The 23,455-nt window shown below is 48.9% G+C and overlaps 1 protein-coding gene across 1 annotated transcript in view; it reads right to left on the bottom strand.

Annotated features, from left to right (window-relative positions):
• Nucleotides 1–23,455, bottom strand: part of XYLT1 (xylosyltransferase 1) — a 352,172-nt gene that overhangs the window by 232,030 nt on the left and 96,687 nt on the right. The window contains exon 2 of the mRNA XM_061401246.1: nt 17,338–17,376. Coding sequence (XP_061257230.1) covers nt 17,338–17,376 — 39 coding nt within the window. The remainder of the gene's footprint in view (nt 1–17,337; nt 17,377–23,455) is intronic.

Genomic DNA, 23,455 nt, shown 5'->3' with positions numbered 1-23,455 from the left:
GGCTCCTCCATCCACAGGATTTTCCAGGCAGGAGTACTGGAGTGGGGTGCCATTGCCTTCTCTGGGTGACCTCTGAAGACTTACTTAACTCGTTCCTGAGCCTCAGTTTCATTATCTAAAAGTGAGGACTCTGACCACACCTCTTCACAGCGTTCATGGATGGCGCATCAGCACGTGAGTTAGCACACATGTAGCACTGAGCACCGTGCTGGCACAGTAAGTGCCTGGCAAGTCTTGGGTTATCACCCAGTGCATCTCAAGGAGGCCAAGGATGAGAGCTCTGCCATCCGGTACCCAGGAAAATGGAGCTAACAGATTCACCAACAGATACGACTTTTTAAAAATGCTCCAACCCACTCATATCTAAAATGCAAATCAAAACAGTAAGTACTGTTTTTACTCTTTGTTTTGACACAGATTATACAGATTGATAATCACCAGTGCTTTTGAGGGAAGAAACAGGAAATCGCTTTGATAGGTGTTTTGAAGGAACCTCTGCAAAAGACAGTTCCACTAGGCCTGCCAAAACCTAAAGGGTACATACCCTTTGAACCAGCCACCCCAGATATAGGCATTCACCCCTACAGATGTACACATTTAATTGTGGAGAGTGTGTGTACAAGAACGTCAACATGAAGACAGGAAAAAGAGAGAGAGAGAGAAACAATCTAAATGTCCACCAACAAGAAATCAGTTAAATAGATGATGGGATGTTTCATTCATTCAACTAATATTTACTGAACAGTTTCTACATACCAGACACCATGCTGGGTGCTGGGGATAACTGCAGAAAATATCAGGCAGCTAAAAACAATGAAGAGTGATGGATGCTATTATAAACTGACATCTAACATATAGAGAGAAAAACAGACAGTTATTATAAAATATCTTTCTTTAGATTCTGTCTCAAGGAAATAAAAATTCCTGCCTATGCAACCCCCTCACCACACCCACATTAATATGCAAAGGAAATACCTGGAAGGAGAAATAAGAAAATAATAGCAGTTACCTCTGAAGACCAGAAAAAAGGGGGTATAAGGATTCACTTTTCACTTCACACTCTTTTGTATTGTTTGATTGTATTTATTCATTAGTGTGTGATTGTACTGCTTTATATGTGTTGAACGCACAGAAGGTCCAGTGTCCAGAATGAAACCACTTCTCATGGCCTCCACTGGGAGCCGGTCCACACGACCACTGCACGGCTCTGGATATTTAACAGCCTCCTCCCTCACCAGTCTCCCTGGGCCTGCTCTTGGCTGACGACCACGCATTTTCAGCAGGGCGTAACCAACCCCATTTTTAAAAGTCAGGCCATGTCACTCCTCTGCTCAAATTCCTCCTGGGGCTCCCCGGGGTGGAGCATAAGCAAAGTCCTTTCTAAGTTCAACACGATTTTAAAGACCTGGCCCCACCTCCTCCCCTCTTTCCCTTGCTCATTCTTGCTTTAGCCACGCTGGCTTCTGCGGTGCAACAAGAATGCCAAGCACCACCCTCCTCAGGGCCTTTGCACTGGCTGCTCTCTGTTCCTCACCCACTGTGCTCTTCAGGTCTCTGTTCAAACACTGCCTCATTTCCATGCTGCCCACCCCAGTTCCACCAAAGTCAAAGTCTCAACTGATTTGGCCTGGTCCGTCCCTCCTCTACGCATTTCCTCCTTAGCAACTGTAACCATCTGACGTAACATCAAAACACACACCATCCGTCTAGAATGAGAGCATGTGAGAGCACAGACTTCTGTCTTGTTTGCTTGTCTCTCCAGCCCCTAAAGCAGTGTCTGGCACAAAGCAGGCACTTAATAAATATTCTATGAATGAACTAATTGAAAATATAATATGAAAGGAGGATATAATACATTATTGATCGTGTGTGCCAAGTCCCTTCAGTCATGTCTGACTCCTTGCAACGCTATGGACTATAACCCACCAGGCTCCTCTGTCCACGGGATCCTCCAGGCAAGAATACTAGAGTGGGTTGCCGTGCGCTCCTCTAGGGATCTTCCCAACTGAGGGATTGAACCCACATCTCATGTCTCCTGCATTGGCAGGCAGGTTCTTTACCACTAGCATCACCTGGGAAGTCCATTAATTAAAATTAAATTAAAAAAGCAAAACCAGAAAAAGATCTCAAGTCCCAAAAGGAAAATTTAAAAATAAATAAATGAATAAAGATTAAAAGCAAACCCATTTCTAGCCACAGAGAACAGGGTGGAGAAACGCTCAAGGACAAACTGACACATAAACAAGTAACCTCTGGCACGGCACACAGTGGTCTGGTTGTTCTGAGTTGATGCTCTGCACATAGGACCCTTTCACAGAGTCCAGGGCGTAAAGACCTGCTGGTATGAATACAGCACAGTGAGAGCCTAGTAACCAGGGACTAAAACCAACCAGTTTGAACACATTACAGAGTCAATCCCAAAGCCACAGACTATTTCCGGGTGTCAGGCAAGCCCACACCCTCCTGCGAGAACCAAACCACAGCAAATCTGCCAACCCTGACGCCTGCAGGTTTCAGGAGCCCCGCCTGGAACTCAGCCCTCACCTCTCCAGGCACTCGGCCTAAAAGCGACTAGATTGGGGTTCAGAGCTGGGTTAGGGTCTCCAGACCCCAGGAGCACACCAGGGCCCTTTTATCTTTGGCTGGAACATTTGCGTTTTCCTTTGTATCTCATCTCACCAGCCCCGAAAGGCTGGGCATGTGCTGATTTGTTTAAACTCTACCCTCTCGCTCCACCCCTACAAAGTCACTTTAGAGCAAAGACTTAAAATCCAATGACATTTATACGGGGGTGTCCAACCCCGTGGATTTCACCTAACCCTTCCCAGCACTGTTTTATGACATAGTCACTGCAAAAACCATACTCAGGCCAGTGGTTCTCAGCTGGGGTCCACTTGGCCCCTAGGGGACATTTGGCCATGTCTGGAGCTATTGTGGGTTGCAGCAACTGAGAAGGGGGTGCCACCGGCACCTAGTGGGTAGGTCCCAGCTCTGCTGCCCAGGACAGTGCCCACGATGAAGAGCCATCCAGTCCAAAAGTCCAGGACTGCCTCGGCTGAGCAAGCTTGGTGTATGAGCAGGGGGAACAGTGAGGCAGCCCTGGGGAAGGGGGACCCTTAAGTGATGGGCAGGTCGGAGGCAAAAGAGTTGATCAGACTCTTCCCATCCTCTGTCTGGGGGTTACTGAGATGGTCGACAGCCAGCTGGCTAAGGAAGCTGTGGGGCTCTTGACCAGGGGCAGCTCCACTGCCCGGGCTAGGGGGAACCTCTCACCTCACCTCAAGAAGATGCTCTTTCATTAGAAGAACTGTGCCTGCCTGTGTTGTTCGGTGGACCGCTCGGAGTCCAGGCAGACCCGGGCTTTTCTTACACTGTGACAACACAGCCTTCTCCTGCCCTGTGCGTAGGCAAACGTCCCACCCCATTCATAGGACACAAGTACCTGGCTCAGCGATCAGAAACATCCTAGTATTTTAATGAATGTTAGTCCCCTCTCTGCAAAGACGGAACCAGCCATCCAAATAAAGAAGGAAGAAAAAAAAAATCCCGGCAAGGAGAGAGTACCAGTGTCCTCATCCTGGCCAGGGCACAGGCTGGGAAGACAATGTAAGGAGGCTGAAGAGCCTTCACTCTAGGTGCCTGCTCCTTACACAGGAGAGAAAGCGGGGTGGGGTCAGTGTTTATAAGTGATAACAGGGCACACTCACCCCATCCTCTAAAGAGCCCAGGGAGGTAGGTGTCATGGCTGCTTTAACCAGTAGGGAAACTGAGACTCAGGAAGTTGAAAACCTTCTCGAAGGTGATGCATTCAGTAAGAGAAGAGGCCGGGATTTGAAGCCAGGACTGTAAGAGGGATCCTAAATGTGTACTCCCTGCCAGGCATGGTTCTCATTGTAGTTGATTAGTTGCTAAGTCATGTCCAACTCTTCGAGACCCCATACACTTCAGCACACCAGGCTTCCCTATCCTTCACTCTCTCCCCAAGCTTGCTCAAATTCATGTCCATTGAGTCAGTGATGCCATCCAGCCATCTCACCCTCTGTCAACCCCTTCTCCTTTTGCCTTCAATCCTTCCCAGAATCGTGGTTTCCTTTCCAGTCAATCAGCTCTTGGCATCAGGTGGTCAAAGTATTGGAGCTTCAGCTTCAACATCACTCCTTCCAATGAATATTCAGGGTGGATTTCCTTTAGGATTGACAGGGTGGATTTCCTTTAGGATTGACTGGGTTGATTTCCTTGCTGCTGTTCAAGGGACTCTTAAGAGTCTTCTTCATCACCACAGTTTGAAAGCATCAATTCTTTGGCGCTCACCTTTCTGTATGGTCCAACTCTCACATCCACACGTGACTACTGGAAAAACCATAGCTTTGATTATATGGACTTTTGTTGGCAAAGTGATGTCTCTGCTTTTCAATACACTGTCTAGGTTTGTCATAGCTTTTCTTCCAAGGAGCAAGCTTCTGTTAATTTCGTGGCTGCAGTCACTGTCTGCATTTGAAGCCCGAGAAAATGAAATCTGACACTGGTTCCACTTTTTCCCCCTCTACTTGCCATGAAGTGATGGGACTGGATACCATGATCTTCATTTTTTTGAATGTTGAATTTTAAGCCAGCTTTTTCATTCTCCTCTTTCACCTTCTGCTTCATGCATATCAGCCCATGTGACCATCCCAACTGCCTGGGATATAGCTACTGCTGGTACCGTCATATTTTCTAAAGAAATTGAGGTACAACATCAGCTGGCATATGGAAGGTCTCACGGCAGGTCAGCAGTGAGCCAGGCAGTCTGCTGCAAAGTCTACAAGGCCCTTTCCTGCCCCATCAAGGGGCTGTGTGCTATGGCTGGGCTGCCCTGAACTACTCTGCACCTGAACCCCAGTGGGATGCAGAATCCTGTCTGCACAGAGGGTACCACACACACAGTGCTCCAGGGGCCTGCCAGCGAGGAGAGTGAGTGGAACAGATCACGAGGGTGACCCTGGGTCCCGTCCAATGGGGGCAGCTGGTCCTTGCCACTAGCTGATGTCTCAAGGCTCAATGTGGTTTTACCTTCCAATTTACCACAAATCCTCCAAACCTCCTCTCCACACCAAACAAACAAATAAAAACCCTGTGTGTCAGCTGGAGATGCCCCCTGGAAGCCTGTGTATGACTCTGGGTCTAGGATGTCCTGAGAAAGTTAGCTCCGGCCCCCTACATCTGTACCAGCTATAATTGGGGCAGGCGAGCCACTGGCAAAGAAGTCTCTTGAGCCCCTTGTGTAGCCGGAGTTTCTTTCTTCTAAGCATTGAGCTGGCTGGGCTTTTCCTTCTCAGGACAATAAAGCTGCCCCACAGTCCTCAGCCCCACCCATCTGGCGGCTGCACCACGGCTAACTTGAGTTTTTCCATTCAGTCCCTTCCCTTTCTATGGAAAAATAAGAGCTGCAGTTCCCAGAAGAAAATTAGAAGGGGTTATTAACAAGACGTTCCTTTTCAGAAAGGCACTGGAACCCAGCAAGGAGGTTGGAGCCGGGGCCCCACCTCTCCATCCTGCTGAGAGAAGACCTCCCAGCCCCCCAGCCAGGACCACTGGGGCTGGAGTACTGGCCACGTGCTAGACCTCCCAGGGGTGCTCAGAGGCAGAGGAGACAGGGTGGCACTTCTGAGAAATCAGATTCAAATGCTAAGACGGTTATATTTCCTAGAGGTGTGACAGAATGAGAAAAGGAGAGTTTGCAAAGGCCTTGCTAGCAGAAATACCCTGACATCTCTCTCTGCCTGTCTGCTCTGGGCTAACAGGGAGGAGCCGAAGCCCTGCCTTTACCTTCTTGTCAGCCTAGATCTTAGTCCCTTCCAGGTGAAGGCGCCCTTCACTGCCTTGGAGCCAAGACGGGCACAAGGGTGTGAGTGACAAAGACACACCCTGAGTGACAAGATTCAGAGCAGCCTGGTCCCTGCCTGGGGCATCTTTCCCACACACGTGGGCTCCTCTCATGCTTTATTTAGCACAGCGATGCTGAGACTGTTTGCTCCTCAGTTTGGTTGGGGGTGGGGAGGGGGTGGAGGCTGTCACAAATAGAATTAACAGCTCTGATCTTCTGCCCAGAAAAATGCTCAGACACCCACAAGAGTCACTGTTCCCTCCCACCCATCCTTGGGCCTTCCTCTGGTTTGAGGACCCCCTCCTCTACCACACAGCAGGACCAAAAAGATAGTGATTCACCCCGGGAAGCCCCGCTGGGAGTGCTATGTTCGGAAGGGGCAAGAGGCCGGCTCAATGTCCAGGCCCCGAGGAGATGCCACTCTCCTGGGGGACAGCTGAGGACAATTTACGAAGGGACATTTTCTATAAGGGAAATTGACAGAGCGGTGCTGGCCACAGGGGGAAGCTGTCACTTCCGGGAGTCCGTGCCATCAGGTTCTGGGGCGAGCCGCTGTAGCTACGGGACAGGTCAGCCCTACGGGAGCTGAGCCCCACTCAGGCGACTCAGCCAACCCATAGGAAATGACCCCATCCATGGCCCCCCTCCCCTCCTGTCTCCTGCCAGTGCCTCCCCTTGGCCAAAGCAGCGAGAAGTCCACACTGATGAAACCCATCAAGGTCAACCTCTGGGACCCAGAAAAGCATGGATGGATGGGGAATGGACCTAATGGGGCTGGGGACGGGAGACGCCCAACACATTTCAGGGTGTTGAGACCTAGTGCCCGTGGTGGGGTCAGCAAGAGGGTGCGTGAGGGAGGCGTGGGGCTGTTGACTGTCCGAGATGAGTGTGAACTTCCCGTGGCCAGGAGCTGTGCGTGGCTTACCTGACTGGCAACAGCAAAGTGTCACCTGAATGCAAGTCTACCACTAACATGCTGGGTGACCGCAAAAGCTGAGAGGCCACTCCAGGTTTTCCCACGTGTAACACACAAAGATGGACCCTGGTGAGCCCCGAGGGGCAGGGGGCACAGCCAATGCTGCAGGAAACGGAGGCCTGGCCCTGGTCCTTCCTCTGCCACTTACGAGGCAGTGGTCTTGGACCAAGGACTTAACCTGTCAGTGTCTCAGTGTCTTCACTTGCAAGGGAGAGGAACACGTCCCTTCCCCAGGTCACGATTACATAAGGTGACACATAAAGAGCACTTAGCAATGTCCTAGCATGGAGAAAACATGCCAGCGATGTTGCAGAAACAGCATTCAGATGCTCTGCATTCCTAAATCCTCCAAGTCTGGGCCCTGGGAGTTGAATGTCCATGCTCCACCGGGACCCACGTCATGCTGCTGTTTTATGCGAAAGCAATTTTCTTGGCCAAATTACCCCGATAACTAGAATCTTCAAACCCAGCCTGAACATTCTAGCCCTGGAACCTTTTCTTTTCAAGCTCCCGGGATCACATTGCCTTACCCAAAGACTCCATGGAGAAGACAGACTAAGTCTCAAAACTCATGAGGCTTCCCAGGTGATGCTGGTGGTAAAAAAACCTGCCTGCTAGTGCAGGAGCCACAGAAGATACGGGTTTGATCCTTGGGTCTGGAAGATCCCCTGGAGGAGGGCATGGCAACCCACTCCAGTATTCTGGCCTGGAGAATCCCATGGACAGAGGAGCCGGGAGGGCTACAGTCCATGGGGTTGCAAAGGGTGGGACATGACTGAAGTGACTGAGCGTGCACATGTGTGCTCTGTGTGCCAATCGGCAGCAGTCCCTCCTCATCAAACCTCCAGTGTGTAATTCAAAGCAAATCTGGCGGTGCTCCTTGCTGCTCAGCTGGGCGCACTGTGGGCTTCCCCTCTGAGCTGGAAGTAGGGGGCTCTTTGAGATGATGTATCTGCTGGACAGGAAATGTGTCTCCTCCTCACGGTGTGACCACTCTGCTCATTCTCTGCAGGGGGACCTCCCACTGCACGGAGCCTCAGCTGCACACCTGGAATTCACTCTGTATAGCCAGATATTTCCAAACCTGACTGCTGGGGACTGCCAAGGGAGAGATCACTACCACTTTCTCCATCTCTACTTACAACTGTATCTATAACTATACCTAGAACCCAGGTCTCCTGCATTGCAGACAGATTCGTTACCATCTGAGCCACCAGGGAAGCCCCTTCTATAACTCTATCTGTAGTTATAGCTATGTCTATTCTAGGTCTCTATCTACATTTATAGCTATTCCATGCTGTGCTGTGCTTAGTCGCTCGGTCATGTCTTTTACTTTTACTTACTGTCAACCTTACCCTATACTGTCCGTAAAGTTGAGGTATTAATGAGGCCTGTTTACTTACAGACTGTGCTGTGTACTCAGTCACTCAGTCACGTCCAACTCTTTGCTGCCCCATGGACTATAGCCCGCCAGGCTCCTCTGTCCATGGGGATTCTCGAGGCAAGAATAATGGAGTAGGTTACCATGCCCTCCTCCAGGGGATCTTCCCAACTCAGGGACTGAACTCAGATCTCCCACATTGCAGGTGGATTCTTTACCATCTGAGCCACTAGGTAAGTCCGAGAATGCTGCAGTGGGTAGCCTATCCATTCTCCAGGGGATCTTCCTGACCCAGGAATTGAACCGGGGTCTTCTGCATTGGAGGCAGATTCTTTACCAGCTGAGCTACCAAAGGAAGCCCACAGCTATACCATATTTGTTAATACATGTATTCTATATCTAATCTGTATCTCCCTGCCTGATACAGGGAGGGAGATAGCTATCTCATCTATCCATCTATCTATAGCTATCTAATCTACATGGAACATATGTATGTTATATTGTACACACTACACACATGCACATGATAATGTATGCAATATAATGCACATACACATTAGATATAGATACATGTGAGATAATGATTAGATAGGTACATGAATTAGATAGATATAAATTAAATACAGAAACAGAATTCTATTTTTTAATACATAACATATGACATCTAATGTAATAACATATTATTACTATAATGTAACCCACGGACAGAGGAGCCTGGTGGGCTATGGTCGCAAAGAGTCAGACACGACTGAACTGACTTAACATGCACACACACTTATATGTATTCTGTGTATACAATCTTCCCTCAGTATCTCTGGGGGAACTGGTCCCAGGCCTCCCCACAGAGACCAAAATCCATAGCGTCTCAAGTCCCTTAAATAAAATGGCACAGTGTTTGCATATAACTTAGACACACCTTCCCTCTCATATGCCTTAAATCACCTTTGCTGCTGCTGCTTCTAAGTCACTTCAGTCGTGTCCGACTCTGTGCGACCCCATAGACGGCAGCCCACCAGGCTCCCCCGTCCCTGGGATTCTCCAGGCAAAAAATACTGGAGAGGGTTGCCATGCCCCCTTCCAGGGGATCTTCCCGATCCAGGGATTGAACCCTCATCTCTTATGTCTCCTGCACTGCAGGTGGGTTCTTTACCACAAGCGCCACCTATTTCCGGATAAATGAAAGTCAGACTGCCAGGTCCAAATCCCGGCTGCTCCACGCGTTAGCTATTGGACAAGCAGCCTGACTGGTTATGCCTCAGTTTCTCGTCTGTAAAATGGGGATGACAGTAGTATCTCCCCAGGAGACAGCTGTGAATCCACGTAAAGAGCTTACTTAGAAAACTGCCCAGCCATGTTCACAGTGCTTAGAGAATGCTGGCTAAAAGTACTAAATACACAATTATATGGGTCGTTCTCAGCTCAGAGTGAACATACAGTTGCTGTGTCAATACACTGGTCATTATTGACAAGAGCTACAGTTTGAAGTGTTCTCAGTCAAGGGCTAAAATTCAAACTTTCAATGTCTTGGAAGAAGTCATCTCCCACCAAGAACAGAAGAATAATGACCTCAACACAATCTATTTTTCAAAACTGTGCATGTAGCTACCCTTTGGGGAACTTGCTGGCTATTTGTGGAATGTTGCATCAATTCATGTGCCCTGAGTCATGCAGTCTAGGGCAGCACCATGGCCATAGGACCGCAAACCCTCTCTGAGAATGTTTCTCCTGCCCAGTCCAGCCTCCCTGCCTGGTGAGCCAAGTCCCAGCCTGGGCAGGGGCCCAACTGGTCACCTCCCTGTCCCACCCCTCCCACCAAGGCTAATTAAAGACCCGGCAAATCAGAACCAGAGGAAAAGACTGTGGTGGAAGGATTTGTCTGGTCCCAAAACCAGCCCTGTCTGCTCCAGAGAGGTCCTGCTCCCCCAAGGAGGCTGGCAGGAGGAAAGCAGATGGGCTGCAAAGCAATTTGCTCTCACTGTCTTCTCAACAGATGCCGGGTACCATAAGAATTAATGGGCTGGAGATTCAGGTAAGAGCCATTCAGAGGCTCCTGATTACTCCCCAAACCACTCTCCACGGAGGGAAAGGTTAATCGAAGCCCAGAGCTGGAAGCCAGGCGAGAAGACAGCAATTGCTTTAATCCTGGGAATCGGGGAACAGCTTTGGGAGAAAGAAGTTTGCACAGAGGAGGCTGTGGTCTGCCTCTGAAAGAGGAACTGGGCCTTAAAGCTGAGTTTTTCACAAGTCTTGCTCCATTGGTCCAAAAGCCTTGGCCCAACCCTCTCCAAATCCAGCCAAATAGCTAGGCATTTTAACTCAAAAAAAAAAAAAAAAAAAAATGCTGTATATTTTCTGCACTGCTGGGCCCTCGGATCTCTCAGGAAACCATCTCTGAGAGGTGTTTTCCCTTTTCCACTCATGGTGCACACGCTCATAAGCACCGTGAGTCATTACCATGTGTGCAGTCACTCTCTGGCAACTCAGACCTAGAGGCTTTGTGGCGTGGATGTGTCATGGCCAAGAGCTGGAGGCGGAGGTCTTATATTAACCAGAGAGGGTGATGTTTAAACACAAACAAAGACAACACCAAGGAAGGAACAAATTATGCCCTCTACATGGTCACAGTTACGTGGCCGGGGCTGTCTTTGTAAACTAAGCTGTCCACATAGCAACTGAGGTTACACCAGCCCTTCTCACGCTTGGCACTACTGACATTTGCAACTACATACATGGTGGAGTGTTTACCACCATCCCTGGCCTCTACCCACAAGATGCCAGTAACTCTCCCCAGTCCCCAAGTTATAACAATCAAGCATGTCTCCAGACGTCAACAAATGTCCCCAGGCGTGAAGGTAGTGAAACTGCCCCTAAGTTGTGAACCACTAGTTTAGACTCAGACTTCAATTCAGCTGAACTCAAGCCAGCTGATTAGCTGATGATGACGATTAGCTGATTTTTCATGGAAGTCCCATGATCAGCACTGCTCGGATCAGGAGTTCCCTGTCAAAATGCTCGTTCCAGACATTAGTCTGACCTGACAGCCCCCAATTTAAGCCCCTCTCCCTGGGTCCCACCTCAGCTCTTGCCCTTCACCCTTGCCTGAGAAAGGTAATTCCTTATTCATCCTGACGTTCTAATGCCACAAAGGCATTGAAAGAGCTCCAAGGAGCTAACACTTGATTCTAAGGAAAACTGGCACCATTTTTACAGGAACCCAGATGTGATGGGAAAGAATCCGCCTGCAATGTGGGAGACCTGGGTTCGATCCCTGGGTTGGGAAGATCCCCTGGGGAAGGGAAAGGCTACCCACTCCAGTATTGTGGCGTGGAGAATTGCATGGACTGTATAGTCCATGGGGGTCACAAAGAGTTGAGCACGACTGAGCAACTTCCACTTCACTTCAGATGTAATGTGAAAAAGTCTCCAAACAGGATTAGGGCCACCTCTTTGCCTGGTTAACTCTGACCACTGTAAGCTCTCAGCTCAGCAGTCACCTCCTGAGCTTGAAACTCACCTCTAGAAAGTGACTTCCGTGAGCACCTTCCCCCTTGCGGTGTCCGGTCACTCCCGCTTACAGACACACTGGTGGTGTTTTTGTTTACTCAATACTCCTTGAAAGTATGGGCGTATATACTTGTTCCTAAACTCACTAACTCCCCCAGGCAGAACGGGGGTTCATGGGCAAGGCTCCTTCTGTCCTGTTCACTGCTGTGTCTTTAGCATCAAGGCCGAGCCTCCTCTTGGACCCTGAACTATTTGCTGGGTAACCACCTGGATGCTGCTGCTGCTGCTGCTAAGTCGCTTCAGTCGTGTCCGACTCTGCAGTCCCATAGATGGCAGCCCACCAGGCTCCCCAGTCCCTGGGATTCTCCAGGCAAGAACATTGGAGTGGGTTTGCCATCTCCTTCTCCAATGCATGAAAGTGAAAAGTGAAAGTGAAGTCGCTTAGTCGTGTCAGACTCTTAGCGACCCCATGGACTGCAGTCTACCAGGCTCCTCCATCCATGGGATTTTCCAGGCAAGAGTACTGGAGTGGGGTGCCATTGCCTTCTCTTAACCACCTGGATAAATGGATGAATTTCTCCTGGACGGATTTCCTTCCACCCACTGCTCGTTTTCTTCGGGAGCTTTGTTCACATCCGCAGTGACCCCGGCACTATCTTTAAATACTGTGACTGTAACTCCCTGCCCTTGTACCTTCTGTTGGCTGACCAAAGAAATTCAAGGACCAGGTAGGTTGTTGAAGGCTGAGCAGTCAGGAGCTTTCCTCCTGATGCCCTTGATCTTCAGACCCGGAGAGGAATCTCAGAGTAAAGGAAGGTTTGCTCCCCTCCAAGGAGAGCCAATCTCACAGAGACGCAGATTGATATATCTTCACTCTACGGAAGAGTTCCTGTATTACCACGCCCAGGGGATCTCAGTGTTGGCGCTGAGGCCACGAACTAATTGACAGTGATGATGCTGGGGAAGGGGGATGACAGGAAGGGAAGCAGAGACGCTAAAATTAAATGACGAGAGACCTTGCCAACAGGAGTGGGCTCAGAAATGATGAACTATCTAGGGGATCAATGAGAAAGAGAGAATCAATGAGCATTCATTTCCTACTCCATGGGATCTTCCCAACCCAGGGATCAAACCCATGTCTCCTTCATTGTCAGGCAGATTCTTCACCACTGCGCTGCCTGGGAAAAGTTAATAATAAGCACTCAAATTCACCAAAACACTATTGCTGCACAGGAAGATGTTTAATTTTTGTTGTTTTTAAAATAAATTTTCTGTTGGGTCCATTGTTTAAACCCTTTTACTCACAAGCCTAGTGGCAACCTATCAAAGAAGTAGGCATCACAGGAAGCATTATGTCTATTTATTTATACATCTACCCACCTACCATCTATCCGTCATTCCTGTACCTACTTACCTAAGTACATCTGCAGAAAATTGTACAAAGCACAATCTATCTATACCAACCTTGGGGCGCATACATCAAGCTTATCCCTCCAGCTTTTCTGAGCATTAGCAAGTCTCTCTACTGGTTCAGTTCAGTTCAATCGCTCAGTCGTGCCCAACTCTTTGTGATCCCATGGACTGCAGCATGCCAGACTTCCCTGTCCATCACCAACTCCCTAAGCTTGCTCAAACTCATGTCCATTGAGTCAGCGATGGCATCCAACCATCTCATCCTCTGTCTATGCCAAAGCAATTTTTTTTAAATTTTTTTGTGGAAAAATAGGAGAGAGGTTGAGAAGATAGATTCCAATGTCATATGGCCCCAAGTCTGATACTCACCAGTGCTAGGTCCTACGTGTCTTTGGGCGAGTTACTTAACCTCTCTGACCCTTAGGGTCCTTATCTGGAAGCTGGATATCATGAAAAGACCCATGGAATAATGGCATTTGAGGATTCAGTGGCGGAAATCAGTTCTTGGCAAATGGCAAAGGTCAGTAAGAGTGGACGTCACACCAGCGCTGCTAACCAAATCCACACTCCTATCAGACATTCTTTTTGCATCTCTAGATCACTTGGTTCCTGGGTAACCACCATCTGGAGACCAGAAATGCGTTCACAACTGCAAGTCAGGGAGTCCTCCGTACCCCCAGGGACAGCCTGCCGAGAGAAAACTGACCCAAGGGATTATTCGACTTCCTCATTCATTAATCTGGCTGTTAAGCAGAGAAAGTCCTGCTGATGCCAACAGATGCGAAGTTTGGCTGTGCTGACTGCAGAGAGCAGAAGAGGCCTCGGCAGCCAATCAAATCATCTCCCCCAACTGGGTACAGCTTCCTGGGAACACTGGGTGAAAGCCGAGGCAGTGAGTACCAGGGAGACAGAGGATGCGTGGAGGGACGGGCCCCCAGCTGGCCCAACGTCCCAATGCAGGCTGAGCCCTGGGCAAACCATGCCACTGTGGCCTGAACGGACAGAGCTCACAATGAAATCTCGAAGTCAGGCCCACCTGTGGCACCTGGGTTCCAGGACGGAGCAGGTGATGCCTTTCTTGGGAGCAAAGGGGACTGGGGTGGGGAGAGGTGGGGTGGGCAGGGGGCGCTGACCCAGGGCTTAGAGGATATCCTCCATTCACCTCTGCCTGGCTGGCTCTTCCACACTCGGCCACATCTGCCATCTTGCTCAGGCCATATGGGAGATATTTGGGGCACCACGTTCTGCCAGAAAACCTCTCCTCTGCCCCTCTCATCTGCCCTGCCTGCAGGCAGCTGAAGAAGATCCCCTCGTGAGTCCCACAATGGGCTGAGGCCCAGCACAGAGTCAAAGTGGAGCACGGGCTTATGCCAACAGTTACAAAGAACACATTTGCCCTTTGGTTGGGTTCCAACATCTCTTTAACATCAGAGATCAGAACTCAGGGAAAGACAACAGTATCCTATGGCTCCCCAAAGACCGAGCGCCAGATGAGACTGATGGACTGTTGTCTGGAGACAAATTGAGTCATTTCCCTAGCAGCATGGCACCAGTGCAGAAAGCCAGCCGCATGCCACAGCTGGCTTACCTGGCAAACCAGGGCTCAGGTACCTGGGGCCCATGGATGTAACTGTGGGAGAGGTCACTGTGTAGGTGGGGGAACTGTTACGCACAACATACTCGCCAGAGCCAGGGCACGCAGACTGTTCTTGCCCATGGAGGTTTTGCAGAACTGGTGGGGCAATTTCCATAGTAAAAGATGCAGCTGGGGCAAGGACAGAATCATCCAGAACCATCTAGAACCATCTAGGCTACTGCATCCCAGATTGGCTTCCAGAATTCTGGGTGCAGACTATGTGCCCAGGGGTTTTCTGAGTCATAAATTTTCTCTCTGGGGAAGGACTGATAGAGAAGGGCCAGCATCTCATAATCCATGGGGTAGGCCGGGGAGAGACACATTTCCCAAAGCGCAATGCACATAAATCTGAGAGGATGCTGTGATGAGTTTAAAGGGCACCCAAAGGAGCTTTTTAATTTTATTAATTCAAAATTAAAAGTTTTGCAAAAAAAAAAAAAAACATAACTGGCTCCTCAAACTTGTAATTTCACCAATATTATTCCCTGAGATAGCATTTCTCAATCTCAGCCCTACCGACATTTCAGGCAAGATAATTTTTCCTGTGGGGGTGTCTTGCGCCTCGTAGAATATTTAGCAGCCTCTCTGGTCGCTACCCACTAGATGCCAGTAGTGAACCCCCTCCAAGGTGAGATAACCAAAAATGTCTTCAGACATTGCCAAACATCCTCTGAAGGTCAAAGACACTCTTGATTGGGAATCATCAGTTTAGGGTAAGTCTACTTCTGAAAGTAAAATAAGTTAATGTCAGGGAAAATGTACTGTAGGTGACTTAGGATAAACAAACTACACAATTCACATATGGCAAATGTGGCTGAGCTGACAGCCACATCACCTCCTGACTGGCAGGAGTTTGGGAAAAAGCAGATGAGAAGATGGTCAAAGAGGAGCTAAAACTGGGTATTTATCCCCTTAAAATCCCACCACTGCTCCTTCATGCTTGCTCTGTTTTCTGGCTATCCCTGAAGTCGACTGGGCTTCCCTGGCAGCTCAGATGGTGAAGAATCTGCCTGCAATGAGGGAGACCTAGGTTCGATCCCTGGGTTGGGAAGATCCCCTGGAGAAAGGAATGGCAACCCACTCCAGTATTCTTTCCTGGAGAATTCCATGGACAGAGGAGCCTGGTGGGCTACAGTCCATGGGGTCATAGAGTTGGACACAACCGAGCAACTAAAACTTCTGAAGCCAACTAAGTAAATGGATGTGGGGAGAGGACAAAAGAGCCCAAAGGAACCCCGAGAATCTACTTTCCTCACAACTTCTGGCCTTCCATGAAGGAAGAAGGAGTAGGGTGGGCTTGCTTCTCACCCCCCTGGGGAAGACAGTGCAGAGATGCTCGTGATGAGGGTAAAGAGTAGGAGGCAGGCGGTCCCTGGAGCTGCAGGAGTCACTGAAGAGCCTTGAGAAGTTCAGCTACGTTTGTTCGCCTATCTCACACTCTGTTAGCTGTGGAGTGCTGGCTGGGAGGCACCCTGTCTTCTCTCTTTAGTATCTGACCAATCCACAGGGCTAAGGAAATGATCAATCCAAAGATACACCTCCTTAGATTCACAGACTTAGAAAACGAACTTGCGGTTGCCAGTGGGAAGGGACAGTTAGGGAGTTTGGGATGGACATATCACACTGCTGTATTTAAAATGGATAACCAGCAGGGACCTACTGTAGAGCACATGGAACTCTGCTCAATGTTATGTGGCAGCCTGGATGGGAGGGGAGTCTGGGGGAGAATGGATACATGGATCTGTATGGCCGAGTCCCTTCACTATTCACCTGAAACTATCACATTTTTGGATAACCAGCTACCCCCCAATGTAAGATAAGAAGTTTAAAAGAAAAACAAAAACAAAGATATACCTCCTGCAAGTCCCATCAGAAAGGGAAGCACTCCACTGGTTTAAAAAGCTAACACTCACAAGCACTTAGCGTGTACTGATGACTTTACAGACACCGTGCCCTGCCATCTTCATCACAGCCCTGCGGGGCTATTCCTGTGGTAACTACATTGCAGATGGGGAGACGGAGGCTGAGTGGGTCAGAGCCCCTTAAGGCCAGAAGACACAGCTCCAGGACTCCACCTGAGTCTTCTGGACTCACAGCTGCCCAGGAAAGCAGAAGAAGACAGTAAGGGCCCTCCTTACAAGATCCACTGGTCACCCGCCCCACACAGGAACACCACTGTGATTCAGAGGCCTCAGAATGGCCCAATGCACAAGCAGATACAAGGATGCAACTAACTGCCCAAGGGAGAGAGTTCTCCAAACCCAAGGCGTGAATGAGCAGCCACCCCTCCCCGCATGACCCCTCCCTGCCTCTGCTCTCTGCGTTCACCTCCTGGTGACCACTGGGTGGAGGAAAACTCAGAAAAACAGGTCTGATTCTTCCCATGGTGCTTTCAGAACCCGGGTGCACACACAGCGTCTCAACAGGGCAGCAAGACAGCCGTTATGTGTCTGTCCCATTTTTCTGAGTCCTGGAGCCAAGAGGGTGCTGATAAACGCTCCCTGGAGAGGTGGTTCTGAGCATCAGGGCAGAGAAGGTGACAGAGACCATGGGGAGGTACTCACCTGGGTCTCCAGGGTGATCACTGGGCTTGGTTGTGGCTCCTGTGGGAAAAAAGGAGAATGCCTGTGAATGGGGGGGAAATGTAACCTACTACCCTGGCACCACTTTAAAACAAAGCTGTACTTCTGCAGTGCTCAAGCAACCACACGGGGAGGGTGTCCCCATTCTGTCGCCCCCATTCCATGAGACATTCTCCACCTCCTCCCACACCCACATGAGGAAGGAGGATAAAACTTTTCACTAGGAGGTTTCAGGGACACCCGCAGGAGATCACGCAAGAAGATGAAGTGCAAGTGTAAAGAAAGAACAAACAAAGCCCCCTCGCAGAGCATCTCAAAGTGTGCTCAAAGCATCGACGGGAGGGAGAAGATGGGTCCGCAAGAGGATTAGAAATAAACCTGAAAGAATATAAAGTCCCGATGAGGGGCAAGGCCACCACTTTGTGTCTGATCTGGGAAAGAATGAGGGAAGGAACGAGACAGAGGGACAAGAAGGAGCTTAATTCCCGGTCTGTGGGGCACATTCCAATGGGCTGGGGAAGATTCCTTTCAGGAGGGAGAAGGCCAGAGAAAGTCCCATTCATTCACTTTCGACAAAAGCCAATTGACTGGAAATGCTCGGTGGTAAATTCTCTCGGGTCATTAAACGTGAACTCCGGGGTAGGGGCAGGGTGGGTACAGAGGAGGAAGGGACGCCTGGAGAGGAGGTAGCGGTTTTCAGCGAGTGGATTCCAAAGAAAACAGGAAACTCAGCACATAAAGGCTATTTTTGTCTCGACTACGTTGGCCCTGCACTTAATCATCTTGGATTCATGATTCTGGGAAAGTAACCTCAAGCTGCCTCTGCCTGAGAATGGGCATGATTTTAGAGCCCCAAAGGGCAAACTCAATTGGAAGCTTCATCTAAGCAGATTTTCCAACACAGGCTTCCAGAAAGCATGCAAATTCGCCCCAGCCCCCTGCCCTCTGCTGTGAACAAGAAGGAAATGTAGATATCACGCCTTATTCATCTTTCTGTGATGGGCTTATTTTACTTAGCACAATGTCCTCAAGGTTCACCCGTGTTGTTACAAATGGCAGGATTTCCTTCTTGTTTGAAGGCTGAATGATATTCTACTGTGTGTATATATGGGGCTTCCCAGGTGACTCAGTGGTAAAGAATCTGCCTGCTATTGCAGGAGCCGCAGGAGACTTAGGTTTGATCCATCCCTGGGTCGGAAGATCCCCTGGAGGGGGAAATGGCAACCCATTCCAGTATTCTTGCCTGGAAAATCCCATGGACAGAGGAGACTGGCAGGCTACAGTCCACGGGAGTGACCTTTGAGTGACCACAAAGAGTCGGTCACTCAGTCAGACACGACTGCGCACGCAGGCAGCACATATATATACACCATATTTTCTTTATTCACCTGTCAATGGACATACCGGTTGTTTCCATGTTTTGGCTATTAAGAATTTGGCTTCCAGGATCATGGGGGTGCAGATCTCATAGTTCCACTTTTATGAGGCAACTAAAATAAACTCTCAGAGAAGCAGAGAGTAGAAGGGTGGTTGGCAGAGGCTGGAAGGAGCGGGAAAGTGGGGAGATGCTATGTATCGAGTATGAAGTTTCAGTCCCACTAGCCAAATAAGCTCCAGAGATCTGCTGTATGGCATAGAGCCTAGAGTTAGCAACATGGCACTGTACACTGAAAATTTCGGTCAGAGGACAGATCTCATGTTAGGTGTTCTTTCCATAATTAAAAAAGAAAGAAAGTGTAGAGAGCCTGGAACATCTAAACCCCTCACCATCCTAAGTAACTGTCACTCACTTTCTTGATCACTGCTCCCCTGTGGCATCTTGATAACGATGCCTCATTCTGATGAGGGTCAGATACCTAACCCCAGGAATGCTTTGCTTTCTGGTCTGGTCTGACCTTTCCTTCAAGACAAGGGACTCTTCTCTCCCAATTTCAGTTCTAATTCCCAGCATCTCTTCAATGGTGCAGCTCAGAGGTTGATGCCAAGAGGACATCTCACTCTCATTTTCACACTCCACCCTGGCCCTGAACATTCCTCATCCCCAAGAAGATACTGAGGGGCATTTTTCCCCCTCTTCCCACACTGCAGCCTTGGCCCACAAAGAAACTTGGAGAAAGACTTCCCTGATGGTCCAGCGGTTAAGAATCCACCTTGCAACGCAGGGGGATGAGGGTTCGATCCCTGCTGGGGGAACCAAGATCAACACCAGAGAGTCCATGTGCTAAAGAGCCTACAAGATACAAGGAAGATCCCACGTGCCCCAACTAAGACCCAACACAGCCACACAAACAAATATTAAAACAACAACAACAACAACCTAAGAAGTCTTGTAAGAAATACTGCAACCCTCTGTCTTCAAACCCTTACCAGCTCCTTGTCAAGGGGGAAGAGGTAGCCACTACAGCGGGGGAGAACCTTCGCTGAACCACTCTTTATTCAAGTGAGGCTCATTATTTTAGCATCCTTCATGGAGCACCCCCAGCCAGCTCCTGTATCACTTGTCTGCAGAGAGAGTGAACCCTGTGCTCCCAGGCTCCCAGGGTCAGGCCAAGTACACTGTGCAGGGCCCATTCTAGTCCGGGAGGCAAGGCCATGGTCCATGTTGGGCAGCATGGGTCAGACTCACACTGTTTAATGGGAGACAGCACGCAAGTCTGTGCTTCAGCTCAAGTCAGCCTCTGTGTGTCTGTCTGTCCCTCTCTTTATTCCGATCCCAGCATCCAGATTTTGACTGGAAGATAAGAAGCTGCTTCTCAGACATTAGCTTCATTTTTTAAGGCCAGGTCCTTGCAAAGCATTGGATGGGGTGTTGGGTGCATGCCCAGATTAATTAAGCTGTACTTCACAGCGCATTTGGCTGTTGTTTGGGGCTTACGCTTCACTGCTCAGAATCCCATGGGGGAGGCGGGGGAGAGGGGAGAATGCCATCCTGAACCCCATGAACAACTTCACTGAAAAAGACTTTCCCAGGAAGCCACAGGAAACCTCTGACATCCGTGTTGACAAAACCCAGAGCCTGATCCATGGGTATAATGCTGCACCAACTATCTGGTGTTCCATGATCAGAGATCCTCTGGGTGCAGGGTCAGAGGATTAATATTCATTAAAAAGCTTCTGGAAAAACAAAAGCAAAAATGCTATCTATTTAGCATGTTAATTATTTAGCCAAGAAGACAGACAAAGTAACTCACAAACGGCCATGTCATTAACACTTAAGATTCACTGGCCAACAAACTCACTCCCCTCCCTCTGTGCACATTTGAGATATAAGACTCTGCCTACAGAGGCTCAGACCAGAGGATTCAAGGTATGACAGTATCTCTGTGAGGTTTCACTTTCAGTAACATCCTCCTTAATTGGAAAGGCTAACGAAGTGGAACTGGGTCAATGATGCTGTCTGCCTAATCCATCGCGTCTGTCTAAACTGGGACTCTTTGGTTTACAGTAGAGTAAATTCCTGTCTGTCAGAGGAAAGGCTCTCGGAGACCAATGGGGAATTCGCAACGTGCTCGGATGCTACAGTGGAGAGCTTTTAGAATCTTAATGTGGGGACTGAGAACCAGGGAACCACCTAAAGCAAGGAAAGCCCTTTCATATCATCTACTGCAATGACAAAGTGGGGAAGCCAAGTGGGGAACTGGGTAGATGGAATCAGTGGCCCTCATTTTCACCACTCCCTCGATCCACACCCTCTGGTCATGTGATCGTGAATTGCTTTGCAGAGCAAGCTTCCTCCTCCCTGAACTTGGGCTTGCCCATTAGCAGTTAAGACATTGTGGAAGCTTGAAATGTGCGTGCATGATTGAGCATGACCTCTTGTGCTTTTGCCGGTCAGCTCAGGAGAATACACCCCAGGTAGCCTGCTGGTCCAAGGGGGATTAGAGGCACTCGGGGCAGACCCGATCCAATCTGCAGCTTGAAGCTAAGTCCAGCCTCGATTAGCCAAACCCGAGCCCACCTCACTCACAGACAGAATATGTGCCTGTTGTCTCAAGCCATTTCAGGTTGACTTGTTACACAGCACCATTGTGGTGAATATACTCTCCAAGGTAGACCTTGATAGAACTAAAATGTATTGTATACAGTCCAGCCTTGGAAACGAAAAGATACATATTCTCCCTAAGTCTGCAAATACATCCAGGAACCTGCAATAACTACAGCTAATAGCTATCATTTACTGAGACTCTACTATGTACCAGGCTCCATTTGAGATGGACCTTACACCAAGCAAAGAAACATTCACCATCAGTATTTGGTACCACCTCTGAGTCAGCCTTCAGCCCTCTTCACTAAATATACCAGTTCTTCTGAATTTGTTTCGGCGCCATTACAACATTTTGGGGCTTCCCTGGTGGCTCAGATGGTAAAGAGTCCACTTGCAATGAAGGAGACCCAGGTTGGATCCCTGGGTCAGGAAGATCCCCTGGAGAAGGGAGTGGCTACCCACTCCAGTATTCTTGCCTGGAGAATTCCACGGACAGCGGAGCCTGGCAGGCTACACCCAAGGGGTCACAAAGAGTCAGACACGACTAAGCGACCAACACTTTCAGCTGCACGATAACATTAAAGGGGGTCATCACTCAAAACCTCCTTGCTCTGAGAAAGACATTTCCCATTCCTTTGGTTTATTCTAAACTTTATTCCATGGGCATATTATTTGACCAAGATTCAGAATAGTCATGAATACTAGTAGTAACTTACTAAGTTACTTGTTAAGTAACAGCTAATAATTTGTTAACGTCATACCATGTTTCAGGCCGTGGCTTAACCTCTATACACACATCATTCCATTTACCCCTTGTAACACCTTTATGGTAGGCACTACTATTATTCCCATTATAGAGATGGGGAAACTGATGACCACAGAGATTGAATAACTTGTCCAAGTTTACACAGATATTGTTGAAGCCTGGATTCAGTCCCAATGCCCTGTATTCAAGAAACCTGGGGTATTTTAGAGTAGCTCTATCAGACAATACAGTCCTACCTTAGACAAAGTAATCCTGCAACCTAGATAATGTTTATCAAAAGGAAGAATACAGGAAGTAAAAGGTTAAGTACCCACCTTAACGACTGGCATCGTTTTTGAGCATCTGTATTTTTAAAAAAGGTAGTGGACACGGTTGATAGAAATTAGCACACATGTCAAAACTAAAAACCAAATGCAGTCACTGTGCCACAGCATGAACCATGCAGAGTTAGCCAAACTCGTTCACACACGTTTACTATGCTCCAACTCAGCAGCCAGCACTCTGCCTGGCGGGCACCATGAGGGAGACAGAACTGAGTTTAAAGGGACCCTGTGCGCCCTTCTATCCCAAAGCTAACTGTATAAATGAGGCGGGAGCCTGATTACAGGTCCTGGAGAAATCAAACTTGTTTGCTCCTCAACAGTCTTGCTTGTATGACCAGGGAAACCAGGCTCAGATACTTCTGAGCCCATCAGGGCCACGGGCCTAATCTTAACAAGCAATTAAGCTTTTATAAAGAATGCAGAGAGAAGAGGAGGAATTTGTTCATTTTCATTTCAGGCTTGCATCAAACGTTTCTGGCTTTCCTGGTCATGCTGAGCCCCGGGTAAGCCTCGTTCACACACGTTTACTATGCTCCAACTCAGCAGCTAGCACTCTGCCTGGCAGGCACCATGAGGGAGACAGAACTGAGTTTAAAGGGATCCTGTGTGCCCTTCTATCCCAAAGCTAACTGTTTAAATGAGGCGGGAGCCTGATTACAAGTTGGAAGGGGCTTTCTCCTCCCTGTCTTTGATAAGACATCATATCTATATCTCATATGATATGAGATATCATAAGATAGCGCTTGTTCTTGGGCATTAAGCAAAGTCTTTGGGAAATAGGTGACAAACATGTGACTCAGGCTTCCTGAGTCAGGTCCCCCCTGAGGCCCATCAAGTCAGCAGATAGACAATGGGTCCCCAGTAAGACTCAGCACAGACACACCCAGGACGAAGCTGCAGAAGGCTGATGGCACTCGCCCAGGGAGTCCTCTGATTTGCCATAGGAGGGAGCTTCCACCATCCGGAGACTGGATCTAATCTCATCACTGTTCAATAGCAGGCACCTTGGGAAATGCAACGAGCTCT

This window comes from Bos javanicus, chromosome 25 (assembly GCF_032452875.1).
Source record: "Bos javanicus breed banteng chromosome 25, ARS-OSU_banteng_1.0, whole genome shotgun sequence".
NCBI classification, from domain to species: Eukaryota; Metazoa; Chordata; class Mammalia; order Artiodactyla; family Bovidae; genus Bos; species Bos javanicus.
Note: the sequence above shows the minus strand (reverse complement) of the source record. Positions and strands in the feature narration are given on the sequence as shown.